The 18312-nt window shown below is 37.9% G+C and overlaps 1 protein-coding gene across 4 annotated transcripts in view; it reads right to left on the minus strand.

The window, feature by feature from the left end:
- The window catches only part of KIF13A (kinesin family member 13A), a 268116-nt gene that overhangs the window by 124306 nt on the left and 125498 nt on the right, over positions 1 to 18312 (minus strand). For all 4 annotated transcript variants that reach the window (XM_077143440.1, XM_077143438.1, XM_077143439.1 and 1 more), the window contains exon 4: positions 3675 to 3735. In XM_077143440.1, the coding sequence (XP_076999555.1) occupies positions 3675 to 3735 (61 nt within the window). The remainder of the gene's footprint in view (positions 1 to 3674; positions 3736 to 18312) is intronic.

Genomic DNA, 18312 nt, shown 5'->3' on the forward strand with positions numbered 1-18312 from the left:
ATCAGCTGTAGTTGACAGAGTTATTTCTGGGAAACAAGAAAAAGTATGCCTTATAAACAGGAACACATATTGCAGAAAGCTACAGGATCTCTTTGGTCAATAAAGGAGGATGTGATTTCAAAAGACAAGGAAAAGAAAGAGAGGAATAATCCTTCTTAATCGTTATTTCAACCACATCACTCCAACAAGCCCCTGTTTTCTACCTATCCGTCTAAACATCTCAGTCTAGCTTGTAGGATTTCCTATTATCGGGCTTTACTCAACATGTGCAAATAGGTCTCCCACTGCTCGTGCCCAGGATGCACCATCTGCTCCGTTCCATCTCTGTCATCACTTAATGGAACGTCTTCAAAAGAAGTACCATCTATGGACACCTTCTGTTAATCGGCACACGACTTTATCTATTCAACCCTTCGTTGTTTTATTTCTTTTTCACAAAAAAAGTCAATTGTGATGAAAAATGCACAGCTATGTGATGATATTGTGAACCACTGACTGCACACTTTTGATAACTACATGATATGTGAATATATAATATATATCAATAAAAAAATTTGGAAACAAACAAACAGAAAATCCCATTGACCTTATAAAATAACATATGCACAGGAGTAACAAGAGGAACCAGCTTAGGATTCTGGCTACCATATTCCATTATAGTTACTGCTTTTCCAATAATTCCTTCCCCTCTCTCCATTTTCTCATTTATTAGATGAGGTCAGGATACCAGCCCTTCTCATTTCATTGAGCCTCAACATCATTATGGAGTAACGTCAGAGTGTTTTAAGCATCAGTGGAGTTAATTCTTAAGTGAGTGCAGAACAGCATTACTTGACGATATAGGAGAGAAGTAAATATCTCAAAATGTTTTGAGAGGTGGGCTTTCACCCTACAGAGCCCTTGAACAATAACAGGAATGAGAAACTCTCTTACTTTTAATATTTTGGAATCATTTTTGCCAAAGTATTTTCTGCAGAACACCAATCCTTCCAGGATTCCCTTAATAAACAGGCTCTATGGTCAAATCAGTTTTTAAAATGCTGTTGTGTATGTCCTCTACCCTTGCCTATCCTACCTTCTCCAACCCTGTGGAGAAATAGCGTACAATAATATATTAAAGCATGTTAGAAACTCTGAAGTTAATAAATACATTTGATCACACATGCAAAAAAAAAAAAAAGGCACGAGAAGAGTGCTAGTTCAGAAAGAAATATCTGGTAGCAACTGAACAGGGCAAGAGACTGGAGGTTGTATAGTCAAACCATTTGTCCCTATTTGTCTCTGTAACAATAGGAAATGTTTTACTCTTATTGTTTATTTAAATCTAAAAGCACACATCCAGCAGAAAAATAGACTAAGGCTTTTTGAAGACATACTGTTCTAGACTCTAGAATTTATTACAGAAAGTCCCAAAAGGCCAATAAGAAGACAAATTAATTATAACCAAACTAAGAAACTACTTTAATAGAATTATATGGATGAAGTTGCAGGAATGATGTTTGGAAAGAAATGCTAGTTTACTCAATGTGAGCAACTGAAGAAATTTTCCTAGTTCAAGATTTTTAACTTACAAAAAAAAATATGCATCAAATAATAAAAAAGAAAACACATCAAATGGCTTCTCAAGAAGTTTGTCTTTCAAGGCAAGGAAAATACTATTAAAGAAAAAAATTAATTCCCTATAGCAAGTAACTTTCTTTTACTCTCAAATATTTTAAGAGTAAAAATTTGTTTTATTTAACTAAATAGGAAGGTCATTCAACTGTTACTCTTAAAAGTAGATATAAAGAGGGCTGGCCATGGTGGCTCAGCAGGCAAGAACACTTGCCTGCCATGCTAGAGGACCCGGGTTTGATTCCTGGTGCCTGCCCATGTATTAAAAAAAAAGGAGATATAAAGAGAAAATACATATTGAGATGAAATATCTAAGAAAAAGGGAGGGGGTATGGGGGGGCAGGGATGGGGACACAATCAAAAAAGTAAGAACCAGTAAAACAAATCCTTCCTTCCTGAACTAAAAACAATTGTGATTGACAATTAAGAAAGCCTAAGATTCATAAATAATAAAATTAGCATGTTCGCATATCATAGAATGGGGATAAAAATACTTCAAGGAAGGAACACTAGCAAATGCGGACCCAGGAAAAAAAAGTTTCCTCACGGTCTGTGTAGTTTTAGTTCACATCACCCTTCATTGCTCAGGAACCTCAGGACCTGAGTGAGTTCTACAAAAACACCAAAAGTTTATTATGGGTCACCATTCTACTATTTCACTCCGTAACAAATTCTGAAGTTCTGTATCTGTTTGCTGTAGTGTACTTTGAAGATCATTGCTTTTCTTATTTTTTTTCCCTTTGTCTATATGTTATACTTAACAATAAAAAAACATTTTAAAAAAGAGCATCCTGTGCTTTGCTATACAAAGCAGAGTGATCCCCGAACATCAGTGAAAGGAAACGCACAGCAAATTAAATCTCTCCTTCATGCGAAGATAACAGCTGCCATTTACGACGTGGGTGGTTCCCATTATCTCTAATCCTGGGAACACATCTGAAGATATGGATACCCCCCTTTAAAGGTAAAGAGCACGAAGCTTAGTATGGTTAAAAAAAAAAGGACAAATATTAAAGAGATTCTGAGAGAGCAGAACGACACAGCCATGAGAAGCAGAGAATCTACCAGCCAACGACCTTTGGAGATGAAGGAAAACGTCAACTGGGGAGCTTCATGAAACAGGAAGAAGCCAGGAGAGAAAGCTTCCCAGGAGATGATGCCACGTTCGCCACGTGTCTTCCAGATGAGAGAGAAACGCTGACCTTCACTGGCCTTCTTGAACCAAGGTATCCTTTCCTGGATGCCTTAGATTGGTCATTTCCAGGAACATTTTCTCGGCCTTAGAACTGTAAACTAGCAACTTATTAAATTTCCCTTTTTAAAAACCGAAAGAAAAAAAGGACAAATATTATATGATCTCAGTGTTATGGAATAATTAGAATAATCAAATTCACAGTGCCAGAAACTAGAATACAGTATGTCAGGGACCAAGGTAGGGGTGGAGAATATGGAGTTAATACTTAAATTTCTATTTGGGGTGAAGGAAAAGTTTTGGTAATGGACGGTGGTGACAGTAGCATAATACTGTGAATGTAATTAGCGGCACTGAATTATATATCTGATTGTGAATGAAAGGAGAAACTTTAGGTTGCATATAGGTTGCATATATGATATTAGAATAAATAGTTTTTTAAAAAACCACCACAGGGCTGTACACACAATTTGGGGACCATATTATAAAGCATGGACTATAGTTAAGAGTACAACTATAATAATACCATTTCATCAATTGTAGTAATTATACCACACTAATGCAAGTTGTTATTAATAGGGGAGAAGGTATACGGGAACTCTGTATTTTCTGCATGATTTTTTCTGTAAACCTACAACTTCTCTAACTAAAAAAAAAAAGAAAAAAAAACTGGCTGAGGCTTTTGAGTGGCAAGAAACAGATTCTGAAACCAAATCTCACAGACTTCAAAGCCTACTTGTCAGAACTGGAAAAAATGAGTACAAATTTCAAGAGAAAGACAAAACTCCAGAATAATTAAGAAAAATAGATGTAATGGAAGAAGAGGCCAGAGGCCAAACAGTCAAGTGCAGAGAAATAACCAACTTACCAGCATATTTTGTAGTGTTACATTCATCCATGGACCAAAAGCAATAATCAAAGGCAAATACCTGAATGAAAGAAACAAATATTAAACTTAAAAAATTAACTTCTTATGAGTACATAGGACTGAAAAATAAAATCAGAACCATTACTTGTTCAACTGTTTTAATGTCTTCGTCTTATGCAGCCCAATCATTTTCCCTGCAATCTTGTATAGTACGATAAACAAACTGTGCACAAACTATTAAACCTTCTACTCACTGCCAAATTTTAATTTATAATTGAGAATTAAAAGGTCTGAAACAAAAAGAGAAACAGTTTTGGTAACCATGATTTTCTGAAGTCTTGTAGACGCTTTGATGTTCCAAAATAAACTCTATTGACATTTTAAAAAGAGATAACAGAGCTATTTTCTTGTAAGTTATTCCTTGGAAACTGACCACTTCAAACAAAAAAGAAATCCTCTTTCCAAAGCCATTATGAGGGAAATGTGTGATTGAAGATTTTCATTAAAATTTCATTAAAACGTTTAAATGCCCATTTAATTCTGATGTCACGAGTATCTTCTCATTGGAGTATAGGAGACAGGGGACTTTAATGCACCCAACTTTTTAATAATCACATTTGGAAACCAAGTATAAATTTTCTACTTCATCAACACCAATCAACATTGTCAGAACATATTTTTGTAAAGGCACTCATACTTTCCGAGAGCAAGAGCCAAAAGTACAGATATTCTGTAGTCGTTTTTAAAATCTGAAAGCCACTGTCTTCATTGCTTCTAACAAAAATGGACTCCACCTTCGCAGAAGCCCACTCCTTCCTCTTAGTTTGCAACTTGTAAAACCCATACCAGCATTTAATTCCCTGCAGCTTGTTGTACACATCTGCTCCACCTTCATCAGTCTCTTAAAAATGTTAGCTCTGCATTTTTGTGAACCACTGAACAGCTAGTAAAGTTAATGCAAGCTGTTTTCAATAAGACAAATGTGTTGAGTGATATATATTCTGAGGCAATGCAGTCCCAGGATTTACGAGCAGGATGCAGCACAAACTCCACTCTTATATAAAAGTGCTACTTCTGATGGCATTTCAGCATAATTCAATTCTTAGTTTAAAAAAAAAGAGGAATAGTCTACGTCCCTCAAAGAAACAGAAAACATCATTATTCTAAGAAATGTGACTAAATAAAAAAAATGACAGTACTTTCAATTGCATTACCTCTGTATCCTTTCCTCTATCCTTTCTGGTCACATGCTTTCACTAATATGTTCTTCAACAGTAAAATGATAAATCCAAAAAGCAATTAACAAACACCTATTTATTAACCCTCTCAGGATTAGGTGCTGGAGGGAACTCAGATATGTATTAGGCTTGTTTTCAGTCCTCTAGTTTCTTAAAGTCTAGTTACAAAGGCAAAACAAATAAATGATTACTGAGAAGAGACATACTTTTTCCAAAATCATTTTAATACCTCTCTTGTCCCTTTCCCAAGTACATAGTCTTTATTTAATACTTATACATCAAGATAACATCACTCCCTCATGAAAACTTTCTTAAGGATATTACTACTTGCTCTGAATTCCATACCTCTCTTACTCGGTATGGAAATACTATTATATATATAATTAATTCCCTTTGTTCTGCTATATTATTAATTCAGAGAATAAGGTCTTGGTTTTCCTTACATTTACACTGCTCAAAATTCTACCAAAAAATACACTGAATTTACTTTTCAAAGCAACTTCCCAGGTGAACTACCTTATAATTAAATGATCTTGTAAAAACCTTCATTTTTCGTGTATGATGCTTGCTTAAAACAGCACATACACAACTGACAAGTAGAACATAGGGAATAAAAATAAATAATAGGGGGAACAAATGTTAAAATAAATTTAGTTTGAAATGCTAGTGATCAATGAAAGGGAGGGATAAGGGGTATGGTACGTACAATTTTTTTCTCTCTTTCCGTTTTATTTTTCTGTTGTCTTTTTATTCCTTTTTCTGAATTGATGCAAATGTTCTAAGAAATGATCATGATGACGAATATGCAACGATGTGATGATATTGTGAATTACTGATTACATATGTAGAATGGAATGAGCATATGCTAAGAATGTTTGTGTTTCTTTCTTGTAATATTTTTTTTTTAATTAATTAAAAAAAGAAAAAAAACAGCACATACAGTAATTCCTTCCATGGTGCTGACAGTATAGAAGACATGGCAGCAGTACTTGGTCAACGCCTCTGTTTTCATGTCAACCACAGCACGGACAAGACAGGTATCACCCTCCGGACATTTTTTGCGCATTTACTGGACTCCCACCCCTCTGTTAAAAAGACAGGAGCACGCGCCCCTATACATCTTTATGTTTGGTCAAGGGTCAGCCTCCTCGTCAGCTCTGAAAGCCTCCTCCACCCAGGAGTCCTCTGGGTGCAGGGGAGGTGGGGGTGGGTGGGAGAGAAGAGAAGAGAATAAGGGAAATTTTCTCCGTTTCCCTCCCTCTTCTCACCTCCCTGCCCAGTGAACTTACAACTCATTTTTCAAAACCTGCACAAAGTCATTTCCTCCACGTTTCCTCAATTTCCTCTCTGTAAAATGTTCCCTCTGTGCGGTCTTAGCCAATAGCTGCACCTCTCTCAAATACACTCATAGACGTAATTACACATTTTACGTTAAATTAGGATTGTCTGTGGGACCTTGGGTAAAATGCCTACTGGCACAGAGAAGTAACTGAGTATTTGGCAGCTGTTACTATCACTATTACATTCGCTATTGGTGGCTCCTCTCCCCATTCAAAAGATACAGTTCTGCTTAAGGAGGATGTATTACATATCAAGCCAGGCTAAATGCTTCATATTCTAACCAAGCTGTGAGCCTTTTTTCTTTCTATAGTAAAGTTTCTTATTTGTGTTGTACAGTTCTATGGCTTTCGTGTTTGCTTTTAAATTTTTAGTGTGGTAACACATATACAACATAAAGTTTCCCATTTTAACAACTTGCAAGTATACAATTCAGTGGTGTTAATTACACTTGCCACGTTGTGCTTACCACCATCCATTACCAAAACTTTACTGTCACCCCAAGTGAAACTTTAGATCAATTATGCATTGATCCTGCACTCCCTCCTGACCCCTGCACCTAGTAACATGCATTTTAATTTCTAACTCTATATCATTCATTTCTTTGCTCCCTACAAATTCAGGAGACAGTAGCATTTGCTGAATTACATAGAAAGAGAAAAGTCAAAGGGCGAAAATAGGTCAAATGGAGGTGTTCTAGCTTGCTAGCTGCCGGAATGCAATATACCAGAAATAGAACGGTTTTTTTAAAAGGGAGAATTTAATGAGTTGCAAGTTTACAGTTCTAAGGCCAAGAAAATGTCCCGATTAAAACAAGTCTATAGAAATGTCCAATCAAAGGCATCCAGGGAAAGATACCTTGGTTCAAGAAGGCCGATGAAGTTCAGGGTTTCTCTCTCAAGTGAGAAGGCACATGGTGAACACAGGGCTTCTCTCTTAGCTGGAAGGGCACATGGCGAATACAGCATCATCTTCTAGCTTTCTCTCCTGGCTTCCGGTTTCATGAAGCTCCCCAGGAGGCGTCTTCCTTCTTCATCTCCAAAGGTCGCTGGCTGGTGGACTCTCTGCTTCGTAGTGTTGCTCTCTCTGAATCTCTCATTCTCCAAAATATTTCCTCTTTTATAGGACTTTAGAAACTTATCAAGACCCACTCAAATGGGTGGAGACATGTCATCCCCTAATCCAGTTTAACAACCATTCTTGACTAAATCACATCATCCAGGGAGATGATCTCATTACAGTTTCAAACATACAGTATTGAATAGAGATTATCCTACCTTTATGAAATGGGATTTATATTAAAACATGGCTTTTCTTAGGGGGCACACTTCCTTTCAAACCAGCACAGGAGGTGAGCAGAAGAGTTGCTATAGACTTTAGTTGTGTCAAAAACATCAATGCAACAAGAGCTTATAATCTAGACCCCAATCTTCTTAAAAGTATTTTCTAAATGAGACCATACAAAGTTGTTCTTTTCTTTCTGGTTTATTTTGCAACACATAATGTCCCAGAGGCTCATTCACAAGGTTTCATGCTTCACAATTTTGCTCCTTTACATATCATCATTCACCATTCTACTTCTCAGTGTACCTTCAGCCACCTCCATCCACTGGGCATCATGTATAATGTCCAAAGCCAACAATCCAACATGCTCAATTTTAGACAGTTCTAGCAGTCACATTTAGTCCAGAGTGATAACTGCTATTTCTAGACTGAAAGGCTGTGCTATATATATATGAATAACCTGGCATTTCCCTGAAACTTTGGGTACCGTGTGACACCTAAGACTCAAAGTCAGATTTCTATAGCTCTAAAGGTCAGTATTGCCACATAAAACAATTGTCAAGAAAACTGAAAAAGAGATCAGGCTTCACATAGAGATAAGAAAGAAGCCGATCAGGTTGGGATTAAGGTAATTTAGAATACAGGGGTAAGGAAAACATTGTATTTTAGAACTTCACCTACTGGCTGAGACCAAAATAAGAAAGGATTTTTTTGTCCAGAACCAAAATTTTCTGTAGCAGATACTCTAACTTAACCTGTCTGAATGGGTCATTTATTTGTTTGTTTGTTTGTTTGTTTATTTATTTTTATACTGTCTATTAAAAAAATATTTTATTTTGTAGTATCAAACCAAAACATACAAACACGAACAGTCTTAACATACAAACATTACATGTTTCATGTACAATCAATGGCTCACGATATCATCACATAGTAGTTATTCATCACCATGATAATTTTTTAGAACATTTGCATCACTCCAGAATGGAAAAATGAAAAAAACTTACACATACCATACTCCATACCCCTCTCTCTCATTGACCACTAATCTATAACAAAGGTTAAAATCTACTGAGTAGATAGAAACACTGGCTAGGTCATTTAAACAATTCAAACACCTGGCACCCAGAATGGGAATGAGGGCCTATAATTCTGTATAGTTTACTGTAATGCCTGGTTGAATCTGTTGTATACCCCAGAAAAGCCAAGTTCTTTAATCCTCATTCAATATTGTTGGGTGGGAGCTTTTTGATTGTTCCCATGGAGATGTGACCCACCCAATTGTGGGTGGTAACTTTTGATTAGATGGTTTCCTTGGAGATGTGTCTGCATGCATTGAAAGTAGGGTTGCTTACTGGAGCCCTTTAACAGGGATCCATCTGGAAAAAGCTTTAGAGCCCACACAGCCGTAGACCTTCGGAGGTGCAGAAGGAAAACACCTCCGGGGGAACTTCATGAAACAAGAAGCCTGGAGAGAAAGCTAGCAGTCTTTGCCACGTGCCCTTCCAGCTAAGAGAGAAACCCAGAACTTCATTGGGCTTTCCTGAGTGAAGGTAACCTCTTGTTGGTACCTTAATTTGGACATTTTCACAGCCTTAGAACTGTAAACTTGCATCTTAATAAATTCCCTCTTTTTAAAGCCATACTGTTTCTGGTATATTGCATTCTGGCAGCCTGCAAACTAGAACAACTAGATACATCCCTGAGTATGTTAAACAGATAATCAAAAATTACTGGCAAAATCCCTTCAGGGATGGGGGAAAAATATGGAACTATTAAAATTAATCGCTGGGGAAACCCCTGATACTGTCTCAAACATTAGGGACACCCAAATCAATAGGCCAAGCCCTTGATCTTGAGGCTTGCTCTTGTGAAGCTTATGTAGGGAGTAGAGAAGCTTAGCCTACCCTTAGGTATACCTAAGAATCACCTCTGGAGGACCTCATTTGTTGCTCAGATGTGGCCTTTCTTCCTCTAAGCCCAACTCTGCAAGTGTAACCACTGCCCTCCCCTCTATATGCGACATACATTCAGGGATGAAAATCTCCCTGGCAGCATGGGAGATGACTCCCAGGGATGAGCCTGGTCCTGGAACCTTGGGATCAACAATGTCATCCTGACCAAAAGGGGGAAAGAAGTATAACAAATAAGGTATCAGTGACTGGGAGAGCTCAGATGGAGTCAAGAGGCTACACTGGAGGTCGCTTTTATGCCTGCTTCAGTTAGACATTTCTACCTATCATAACTTGCAAATCCTCAATCAAAACCATTCCTGCCAATCATAAAAAATCTCATCTGAGATTCTACAAAGGTTCCGTGCACTATGATTACTTTCCAGAAACCTCCAACCTCCAGATAGGTTCCTAGACCAGATAAATCCTGAAACCCCGAGAGGCCAGACTCTCCAGAATATCAACTAGTTCCATCCCTCTATCCTATATTATTAATACCCCTTTCCAACGTGAAAAAGTTAGAATGGGCATAGTCCAAATACCCCTAAAAATTGAAAGAAGAATCAAAGGAGAAGGAGGAGTTACAACAACAGAGAATATAGGATTTAACAAACGAGTATGACTGCTGAATTCTTATAAAGATATTTCTTTTCGTCTTCAGTGTCTTGGAGCAGCTAGAAGGAAAAACCTAAATTGTTATGGTGTGGTGTGACATTTATTGCTTTTTTTGTACACATGTTATTTTCACACACACACAAAAGCATCAATGCAAAACATACTACTTATTAACTCCTAAATCCAGAATCAAGTGGGCTACCCTTGAAGAAAAAAATAATCCCCTCTACATGGACTTTGCATGGGAACAGCTTTCTGCTGTCTCATTCTGTACTGTCTTCCTTCTCCCTTTATACTATTAAAATCCACGGTTCACATTTGCAAACCAGCTGATTTTAACAGCCTGCTCTGGACACTAACCGCTTTGAAAATGGCACCCAAGATCTCCATGCAAACCACAATTTCTCTGGTTTTAGGAACACCGATCACCAATGTCTTGTTTTGTGGTTACTTTTCAACTCTATATTTGAAGGCCTATAAATTAATTATAAATTATATATATATATATAATATATATATAATTAATTTATATAATTTATAAATTATAAATTAATATGAAAGACATATCAGATTTGTTCCTTTTTCACCATGTTATGAGAATGTTCTAAGAACATACAAATGCTCTAAGAAATATTCTAAGAAATGTTCTAAGAATAATGCAGATATTCTAAGAAATGATCATGGTGATGAATATACAACTATGTGATGATATTGTGGGCTACTGATTATATACCAAGAATTGAATGATCATATGGCAAGAATGTTCATGTCTGTATGTTGTTATGATTAAAAAAAATAAATAAATAAAAAGTGAAGAGTTAAATAAAAGCTGAGGGAGTTCATCACCATTGGACCAATCTGACAGGAGATACTAACAAGAGATCTGGAGATTGAAAGGAAAGGACAAAGACAACAGATCAAAACCAGGTGAAGAAATAAACATCTCCAGTGAGGGTAACAACATGGCAAATGTAAATGTCAACACTACTATACTTTTGGTTTGTAATTATGTTCTTTACTTACTTCAGGGTCTAAAAGGCAAATGCATCCATTGTAATGATAAACTAGTGGATTGGGACTCAATATATAAACATCTAATTTGTGACAAGAACTACATAAATGGAAGGGTATAGGGACTTGGTTTAAAGTTAAGTTGGTACCAGTGTAAACGAGATAGTTACAGATTTAGGATATTAAATTTAAGCCCCCTGGAAACCACAAAGACAATATCAGAGAACACACAAAACTCACGCAGACAGAAATTAGAATACAGGTTTCCAGGGGCGGGGGGCAGGGAGAATGACGAATTAATACATAATGGGTGTCGGGTTTCTGTTTGGAGAGATGAGAACGTTATCGGAAGGTGATGAGAGTTCAACAACACTGTGAATGTGCTTAATCCCACCAACTGGTATGCTTGGGAGTGGATGAGATGGAAAAGTTTATGTCATATATGTTTCCACAGTTTAAAAAAAGAAAGAACAACTAAAGAGACAATTAACAATTACCTGCAATATATGAACCTGGATGGGATTTAACAAGGGAGAAGAAAAGGCTCAAAGGGGCATTCATGGGACATATGAAAAAATTGGAATATAGACTGTTAACTTTGTATCAGTGTTAAATTTCTTGAACTTGATAGCTTTACTTCAGGTGGAAACACAAGTGACTATCCCTGTTCTTAGGAAATGTACATGGCAGTATTAAGTGTAGAGGAGCGTGATGCATACAGTCTACACTCAAGTGTTTTGAAAATGGATTAATACACAGATTAAAAGAAAGGAAGGGGGAAGGAGGGGAACAATGAAATGACAAATGTGGCAAAATGTTAAAATTAGTGGAAATGGGTGTCTAAGGAGGTAGGGGTAAGTTGGAGTTCTTGGTATCTTTGTAATTGTCCTGCAAGCCTGGAAGTATTTCAAAACAAAAAGATAAAAAAAAAAAAATGAGTCAAACTTCACTCATCTTGAAGAAGCCAGACTGGAATTGAAAGGAAACTGTGACATAGAAAGAATGTCTTATAACTGGAATTGTCTCCACTGCTGCTGTTTGCAAAAGCAGCTCTGCGAGCACTAACTTCAGCCTGTACCTGAGCACATGTGTTACTGAGCATCAAAAAACAACTGCAGGAGTTCCAGGTCAAGATGTCGGCTTAACAACGTGTGCATTTTAGTTTGTCCTCCAGAACTACTACTAAATAACCAGAAACAGTACAGAACAGCTCCTGGGGCCATGTCAGTGACCGGACACACAGCGTACCCCAGTCTGGAACAGCTGGACCGGCTGCGAGGCCAACAGAACCGTGAGTTCCCAAAGCTGTGGTGGCCAGTGCCCCTCCCCCACAGGCTGCTTCCCAGAGGGGAAAGGAAAGGACTTTACCAGCAGCAGGGACTGGGCACAATCAAACGCCAATTGCGGAACTAATTAACAAATTCTGACTACTAAAAATAGGCCCCCAGCTTAGGTGAACCTGATCAAAGCAGAGGTTGCTCATTTTTGCCCTGGTGCCAACGGGGCAGGACTACAGAAAAAGGGGGGAAAAAAAGAATGAAACAGAGGTTTTTGTGGCTGTGTATCTACAAAGGCTTGACTGCCTTTGGATACAGTGGCAGGACTTTTCAGGCTGCAACTGCCCCAGGCATAGGCAGAAGTGAGCTCTTTTGGGGGCTTATCTGGAGCCTATGCCTTCCCAAGGGCAGGGGTGAAGCCCCATCCAGATGGAATCCCTCCATCAAGGAATTCAGACACCAGGGCTTGGTAATTTGAAGCCATTAAAACCAGCCTAGAACCTCTCCTTTGTCTCCACCATGCCCCCAGCAGGAAGAGTGTGCCAAAGTTAAAGCTACTGCATCATTTTAAGCTGGTGGGACCTGCAGTCAGACAAGTGCCACATACTGGGCAGGATAAGAAAAACAGAGTCCAGAGTCTTCACAGGAAAGTCTTTCAACCTGCTGGGTCTCACCCTCAGGGAAAACCGATGCAGGTGACTCTTTCCTCCTGATAGGAGGCCAGTTTGGTCTGGGAAAATCTGGCTGGGGTCTATAATATCTAAGTAGACCCTCCTAAGTGTGTGGGGGGGAAGGCACCACACAGGTAGGGCAAGAAACAAGAAAACGAGCACTGAAAAATTCTCCTCTGTTAAACAAAACTTAAGCTAAAGGTCCAGATAAAGCTGAATGGAATGTCAAAGAACAGATAGACAACAAATTCATGCAGCAAGAAAATCCCTAGATAAAAGAAGTAAAAGCAATCTCCAGAACAAACTAATTAAGGTAATTAAATGCCTAGACACCAGCAAAAAAATAACAAATCACACTAAGAAAATTGAAGATATGGCCCAGTCAAAGGAACAAACCAACAATTCAAATGACATACAGGAGCTGAAACAATTAATTCAGAATATACGAACACACATGGAAAACCTCATCAAAAACTAAATCAATGAACTGAGGGAGGATATAAAGAAGGCAAGGAAAGAACAAAAAGAAGAAATGGAAAGTCTGAAAACACAAATCACAGAACTTATGGGAATGAAAGACACAGTAGAAGAGATGAAAAAAACAATGGAAACCTACAATGGTAGATTTCAAGAGACAGAACATAGGATTTCTAAACTAGAGGATGGAACATCTGAAATCTGACAAGAAACAGAAACTATAGGGAAAAAAATGGAAAAATATGAGCAGGGACTCAGGGAATTGAAAGACAATATGAAGCGCACGTATATATGTGTTGTGGGTATCCCAGAAGGAGAAGAGAAGGGAAAAGGAGGAGAAAAACTAATGGAGGAAATTATCACTGAAAATTTCCCAACTCTTATGAAAGACTTAAAATTACAGATCCAAGAAGTGCAGCATACCCCAAAGAGAACAGATCCAAATAGACATATTCCAAGACATTTAATAATCAGAATGTCAGAGGTCAAAGAGAAAGAGAGGATCTTGAAAGCAGCAAGAGAAAAGCAATCCATCACATACAAGGGAAGCCCAATAAGACTAGGCACAGATCTCTCAGCAGAAACCACGGCGGCAAGAAGACAGTGGGATAATATATTTAAATTATTAAAAGAGAAAAACTGCCAACCAAGAATTCTATATCCAGCAAAACTGTCCTTCAAAAATGAGGGAGAAATTAAAACATTTTCAGACAAAAAATCACTGAGAGAATTTGTGACCAAGAGACCAGCTCTGCAAGAAATACTAAAGGGAACACTAGAGACAGATACAAAGACAGAAGAGAGAGTTGTGGAGAAGAGTATAGAAAGGAAGACTATGAGTAAAGGTAAAAAGAAGGAAAATTAGATATGACATATAAAACCCAGAAGGCAAAATAGTAGAAGAAAGTACTACCCATGCAGTAATAACACTGAATGTTAATCGATTCAACTCTCCAATCAAAAGACATAGTCTGGCAGAATGGATTAAAAAACAGGACCCATCTATATGCTGTCTCTACTCAAAGAACATGAGGCCAAGGACACAAATAGACATTTACACACCAATGTTTATAGCAGCATTATTAACAATTACCAAGAGACGGAAACAGCCAAAGTGTCCATCAAAAGACGGTTGACTAAACAAACTGTGACATTTACATAAGATGGAATATTATGCAGCTGTAAGACAGAATAAAGTTACGAAGTATGTAACAACATGAATGGACCTTAAGGACATTATGCTGAGTGTGATTAGCCAGAAACAAAAGGACAAATACTGTATGGTCTCACTGATATGAACTGACATTAGTGAATACACTAGGAATATTTCCTTGGTAACAGAGACCATCAGGAGATAGAAATAGGGTAAGATATTGGGTAATTGGAGCTGAAAGGATACAGATCGTGCAACAGGACTGAATATAAATACTCAGAAATGGACAGCACAATGTTATCTAACTGTAATACAATTATGTTAAAACACTGAATGAAGCTGCATATGAGAATGACAGAGGGAGGAGGGCTGGGGCATAAATGAAATCACAAAGAAAGACAGACGATAAAGATTGAGATGGTGTAATCTAGGAATACCTAGAGTGTATAATGATAGTGACTAAATGTACAAATTTAAAAAATGTTTTTGTATGAGGAAGAACAAAAGAATGTCATTACTGCAGTGTGCTGAAAACAGATGGTACTTAATAGTTAAAAATTTCAACTAATGTGTGAGACTAAAGCAAAAAATGTTTATTTGGTACAAATCTATACTTTTACTAGTGCATCTCCTAATATAACTTATGTAGCTAGTTGATTGAACACCTTAAGTACATGGAACTTTGTATAGGACATGAGATTTTGTTGGTTTGTCCAGGTGATGCCCTGATGAATCCCAGAGTGATTTGATCAGTGAGTGGAAAAGTATTCACAAAATCCCCTTCGGGGAATGGTGAGAACAGGGGAAACTCAACTTCCCCAAATTGAATTCTTGATATTCTCACAAGCAGTGTGGACAACCAAAGCTATAGGCTGAGCCCCCAGTCTTGGGGTTTGTTCATATGAAACTTAACCCCATAGGGGATAGGTCAAGCCTACTTAAAATTAAGCCTAAGAGTCACCCCCCAAGAGAACTTCTTTGTTGCTCAGATGTGGCCTCTCTCTCCAGCCAACACAGCAAGCAAAATCACCACCCTCCCCCTGTCTACATGGGACATGACTACCAGGGGTGTGGATCTCCCTGGCAGCGTGGGACAGAAATCCCAGAATGAGCTGAGATTCAGCATCAAGGGATTAAGAAAAACTCTAGAATGAGCTGAGACCCAGCATCAAGGGATTGAGAAAACCTTCTCCACCAAAAGGGGGAAGAGTGAAATGAGACAAAGTGTCAATGGCTGAGAGATTCCAAACAGAGTCGAGAGGTTATTCTGGAGGTTATTCTTACACATTAAGTAGATATCACCTTGTTATCCAAGATGTAATGGAGAGGCTGGAGGGAACTGCCTGGAAATGTAGAGCTGTGTTCCAGTAGCCATGTTTCTTGATGATGATTGTATAATGATATAGCTTTCACAATGTGACTGTGTGATTGTGAAAACCTTGTGTCTGATGCTCCTTTTATCTACCTTGTCAACAGATGAGAGGAACATATGGAATAAAAATAAATAATAGGGGAAACAAATGTTAAAATAAATTTAGTTTGAAATGCTAGTGATCAATGAAAGGGATCAGTAAGGGGTATGGTATGTAAAATTTTTTGTCTTTGTTATATTTTTCTGTTGTCTTTGCATTTCTTTTTCTGAATTGATGCTAATGTCTGGGAAATGATCATGATGATGAATATGCAACTATGTGATGATATTGTGAATTGCTGAGTGTATGTGTTGGGAATGTTTGTGTTTCTTGTAATTTTTTTTTTAATTAATAAAAAATTAAAAAAAAAAACACAAAAAACCCAAAAAAAACGACTGCAGAAGGATCCTCCTTTATCTCCAGTGAATTCCACTGACAGATACCTTCCCATTTAAAACTCTGTCAAGTAACTGCAGTTCTTCTGAAATGTAATTAATCATTTCCTTTCTATACACCATACAATGCCTTGAACTACACAATGAACACTGCCTGTGAAGATGTCAAACCACCTTAAAGATTCAAGGCGGGTCAACAGCATCTGTTGCAACACTTACAGGGAATAAGGCATTGTCCCTGATCTCAGGGAATTTAAGTGTAGAAAACAATGTTGTTGTAGTTCATGTTTCTAAAGAAGCATGGAGTAAGTGTCTCTACAAAGAGCTAATTCATCTTTGCATTCATTTAATAAGCATTTGCTGAGTAGTCTTTATGAGCTAGTCAGGACAGAAACAGTGCCTCTACTTGTAAGGATCTCACGCTTTTAGAGAGAAGCAACTAAAAAGAGAAAAGAGTGCAATAAAGCATCAGAGATGTAAAAATCAATATATGTGCATGTGTGTGTACACACACAACACAGGAGAAGAAAAAAAAATCTCAAATACTACAGAAAACAAAAAGTAAAAATTTCTCTGTCCCTCTGATGCCTCCTTCCCCTGGCCTGTACCCTCGAGTTAATCACCATTCATAACTTTTTATGTGTTCTTTCAGAAATTATTCGGAAACACAAAAGCAAAAATATTAATATTTCCTTTTAATTTTTCTACAAAAATGGAATAATAACAAATATGCTATTTTTATTGTGGTATAATTTACATACAATAAAATTCACCATTCTTAATTTTTAATAAAAATTTGAGCAGGAACACAAAAATGAAATAAGTGCAGTGGGATGGGGAAAACTCAGGAATGGTTTCTAGAGGCGGTAAAAGTGGGGCTGAATTTTGAAAGTTAATGGCTGAGTCCTCAATGGAGGATGAGTCCAGATGGGGTAAGACTATGAGTCTTATTGAGAAATCTGGAGTTTAACTTGCTGGCAAATACAGGACCAAATTCTCATTTTGGATCAGTCAGTGGGTCAGCAATGTGGAAGGGGAAATGAATGGGTATAGGACAAAGAGGCCAACTGGCAGACCATCAGGACAACGATAAAAGCTTCTACTAACCAGTTCCAGAGGAGATAAAGGGATGCTGTAGGAAAAGGACTCTTTTTTTTTGCCTAGAACACAAAGGTATCCTAGAAATGGTATATTTCGTTTTGGTTATTGTCCTAACCTCCACTCTAGCCATTTGGTGCCCATGGTTGCCGCCATGTTTTCATATGTCCTGACTATTAAGGGGAGAAGGCAGGGAGGAGGCACAGGGGTTGTGGCACCCAACTCAAGCTGAACACTCACAGGTCCCCTAATCCCTTGTCCACAGTGAACTGGTTCCAAAGTGAGCATCCAACTCAAGGTTTTTGGTTTGGGGACTTAAGTCAAACTAGTCCTTTTTTTTCTGATGGCTGATGCTGTAAAACCTGGGGTATATTATGGTAGCTGGTCTGTAGTGAGAGAGACAGACGAGGAAGGAGACACATCTGGGTACTGAAGACAGACAAGAGGGTGATGGGGAGACGGAGAGCGACACATTCGAAGTCCAGTCACTTTTGGTCCTTGAGTTGAGATAAGCTAGAGTCCTGATGATGCATTCATCTTTGGGTTTGACTAGTTTTACTTCCCCTCACTTTTAACTAAGGGAGCAGCCAACTAGTACAGGAAGACAAAAAAAAAAGAATAAAAAAATGACAGATGTTAAAGGAAGAAATAACTAGACTTGGTCATCCTTTGACTAGAAGACTAAAGGGAGGGTGTAAATATTTAACAGCCCCCCTT

The sequence above is a fragment of the Tamandua tetradactyla genome, chromosome 25, assembly GCF_023851605.1.
Source record: "Tamandua tetradactyla isolate mTamTet1 chromosome 25, mTamTet1.pri, whole genome shotgun sequence".
In the NCBI taxonomy this organism is placed as follows: Eukaryota; Metazoa; Chordata; class Mammalia; order Pilosa; family Myrmecophagidae; genus Tamandua; species Tamandua tetradactyla.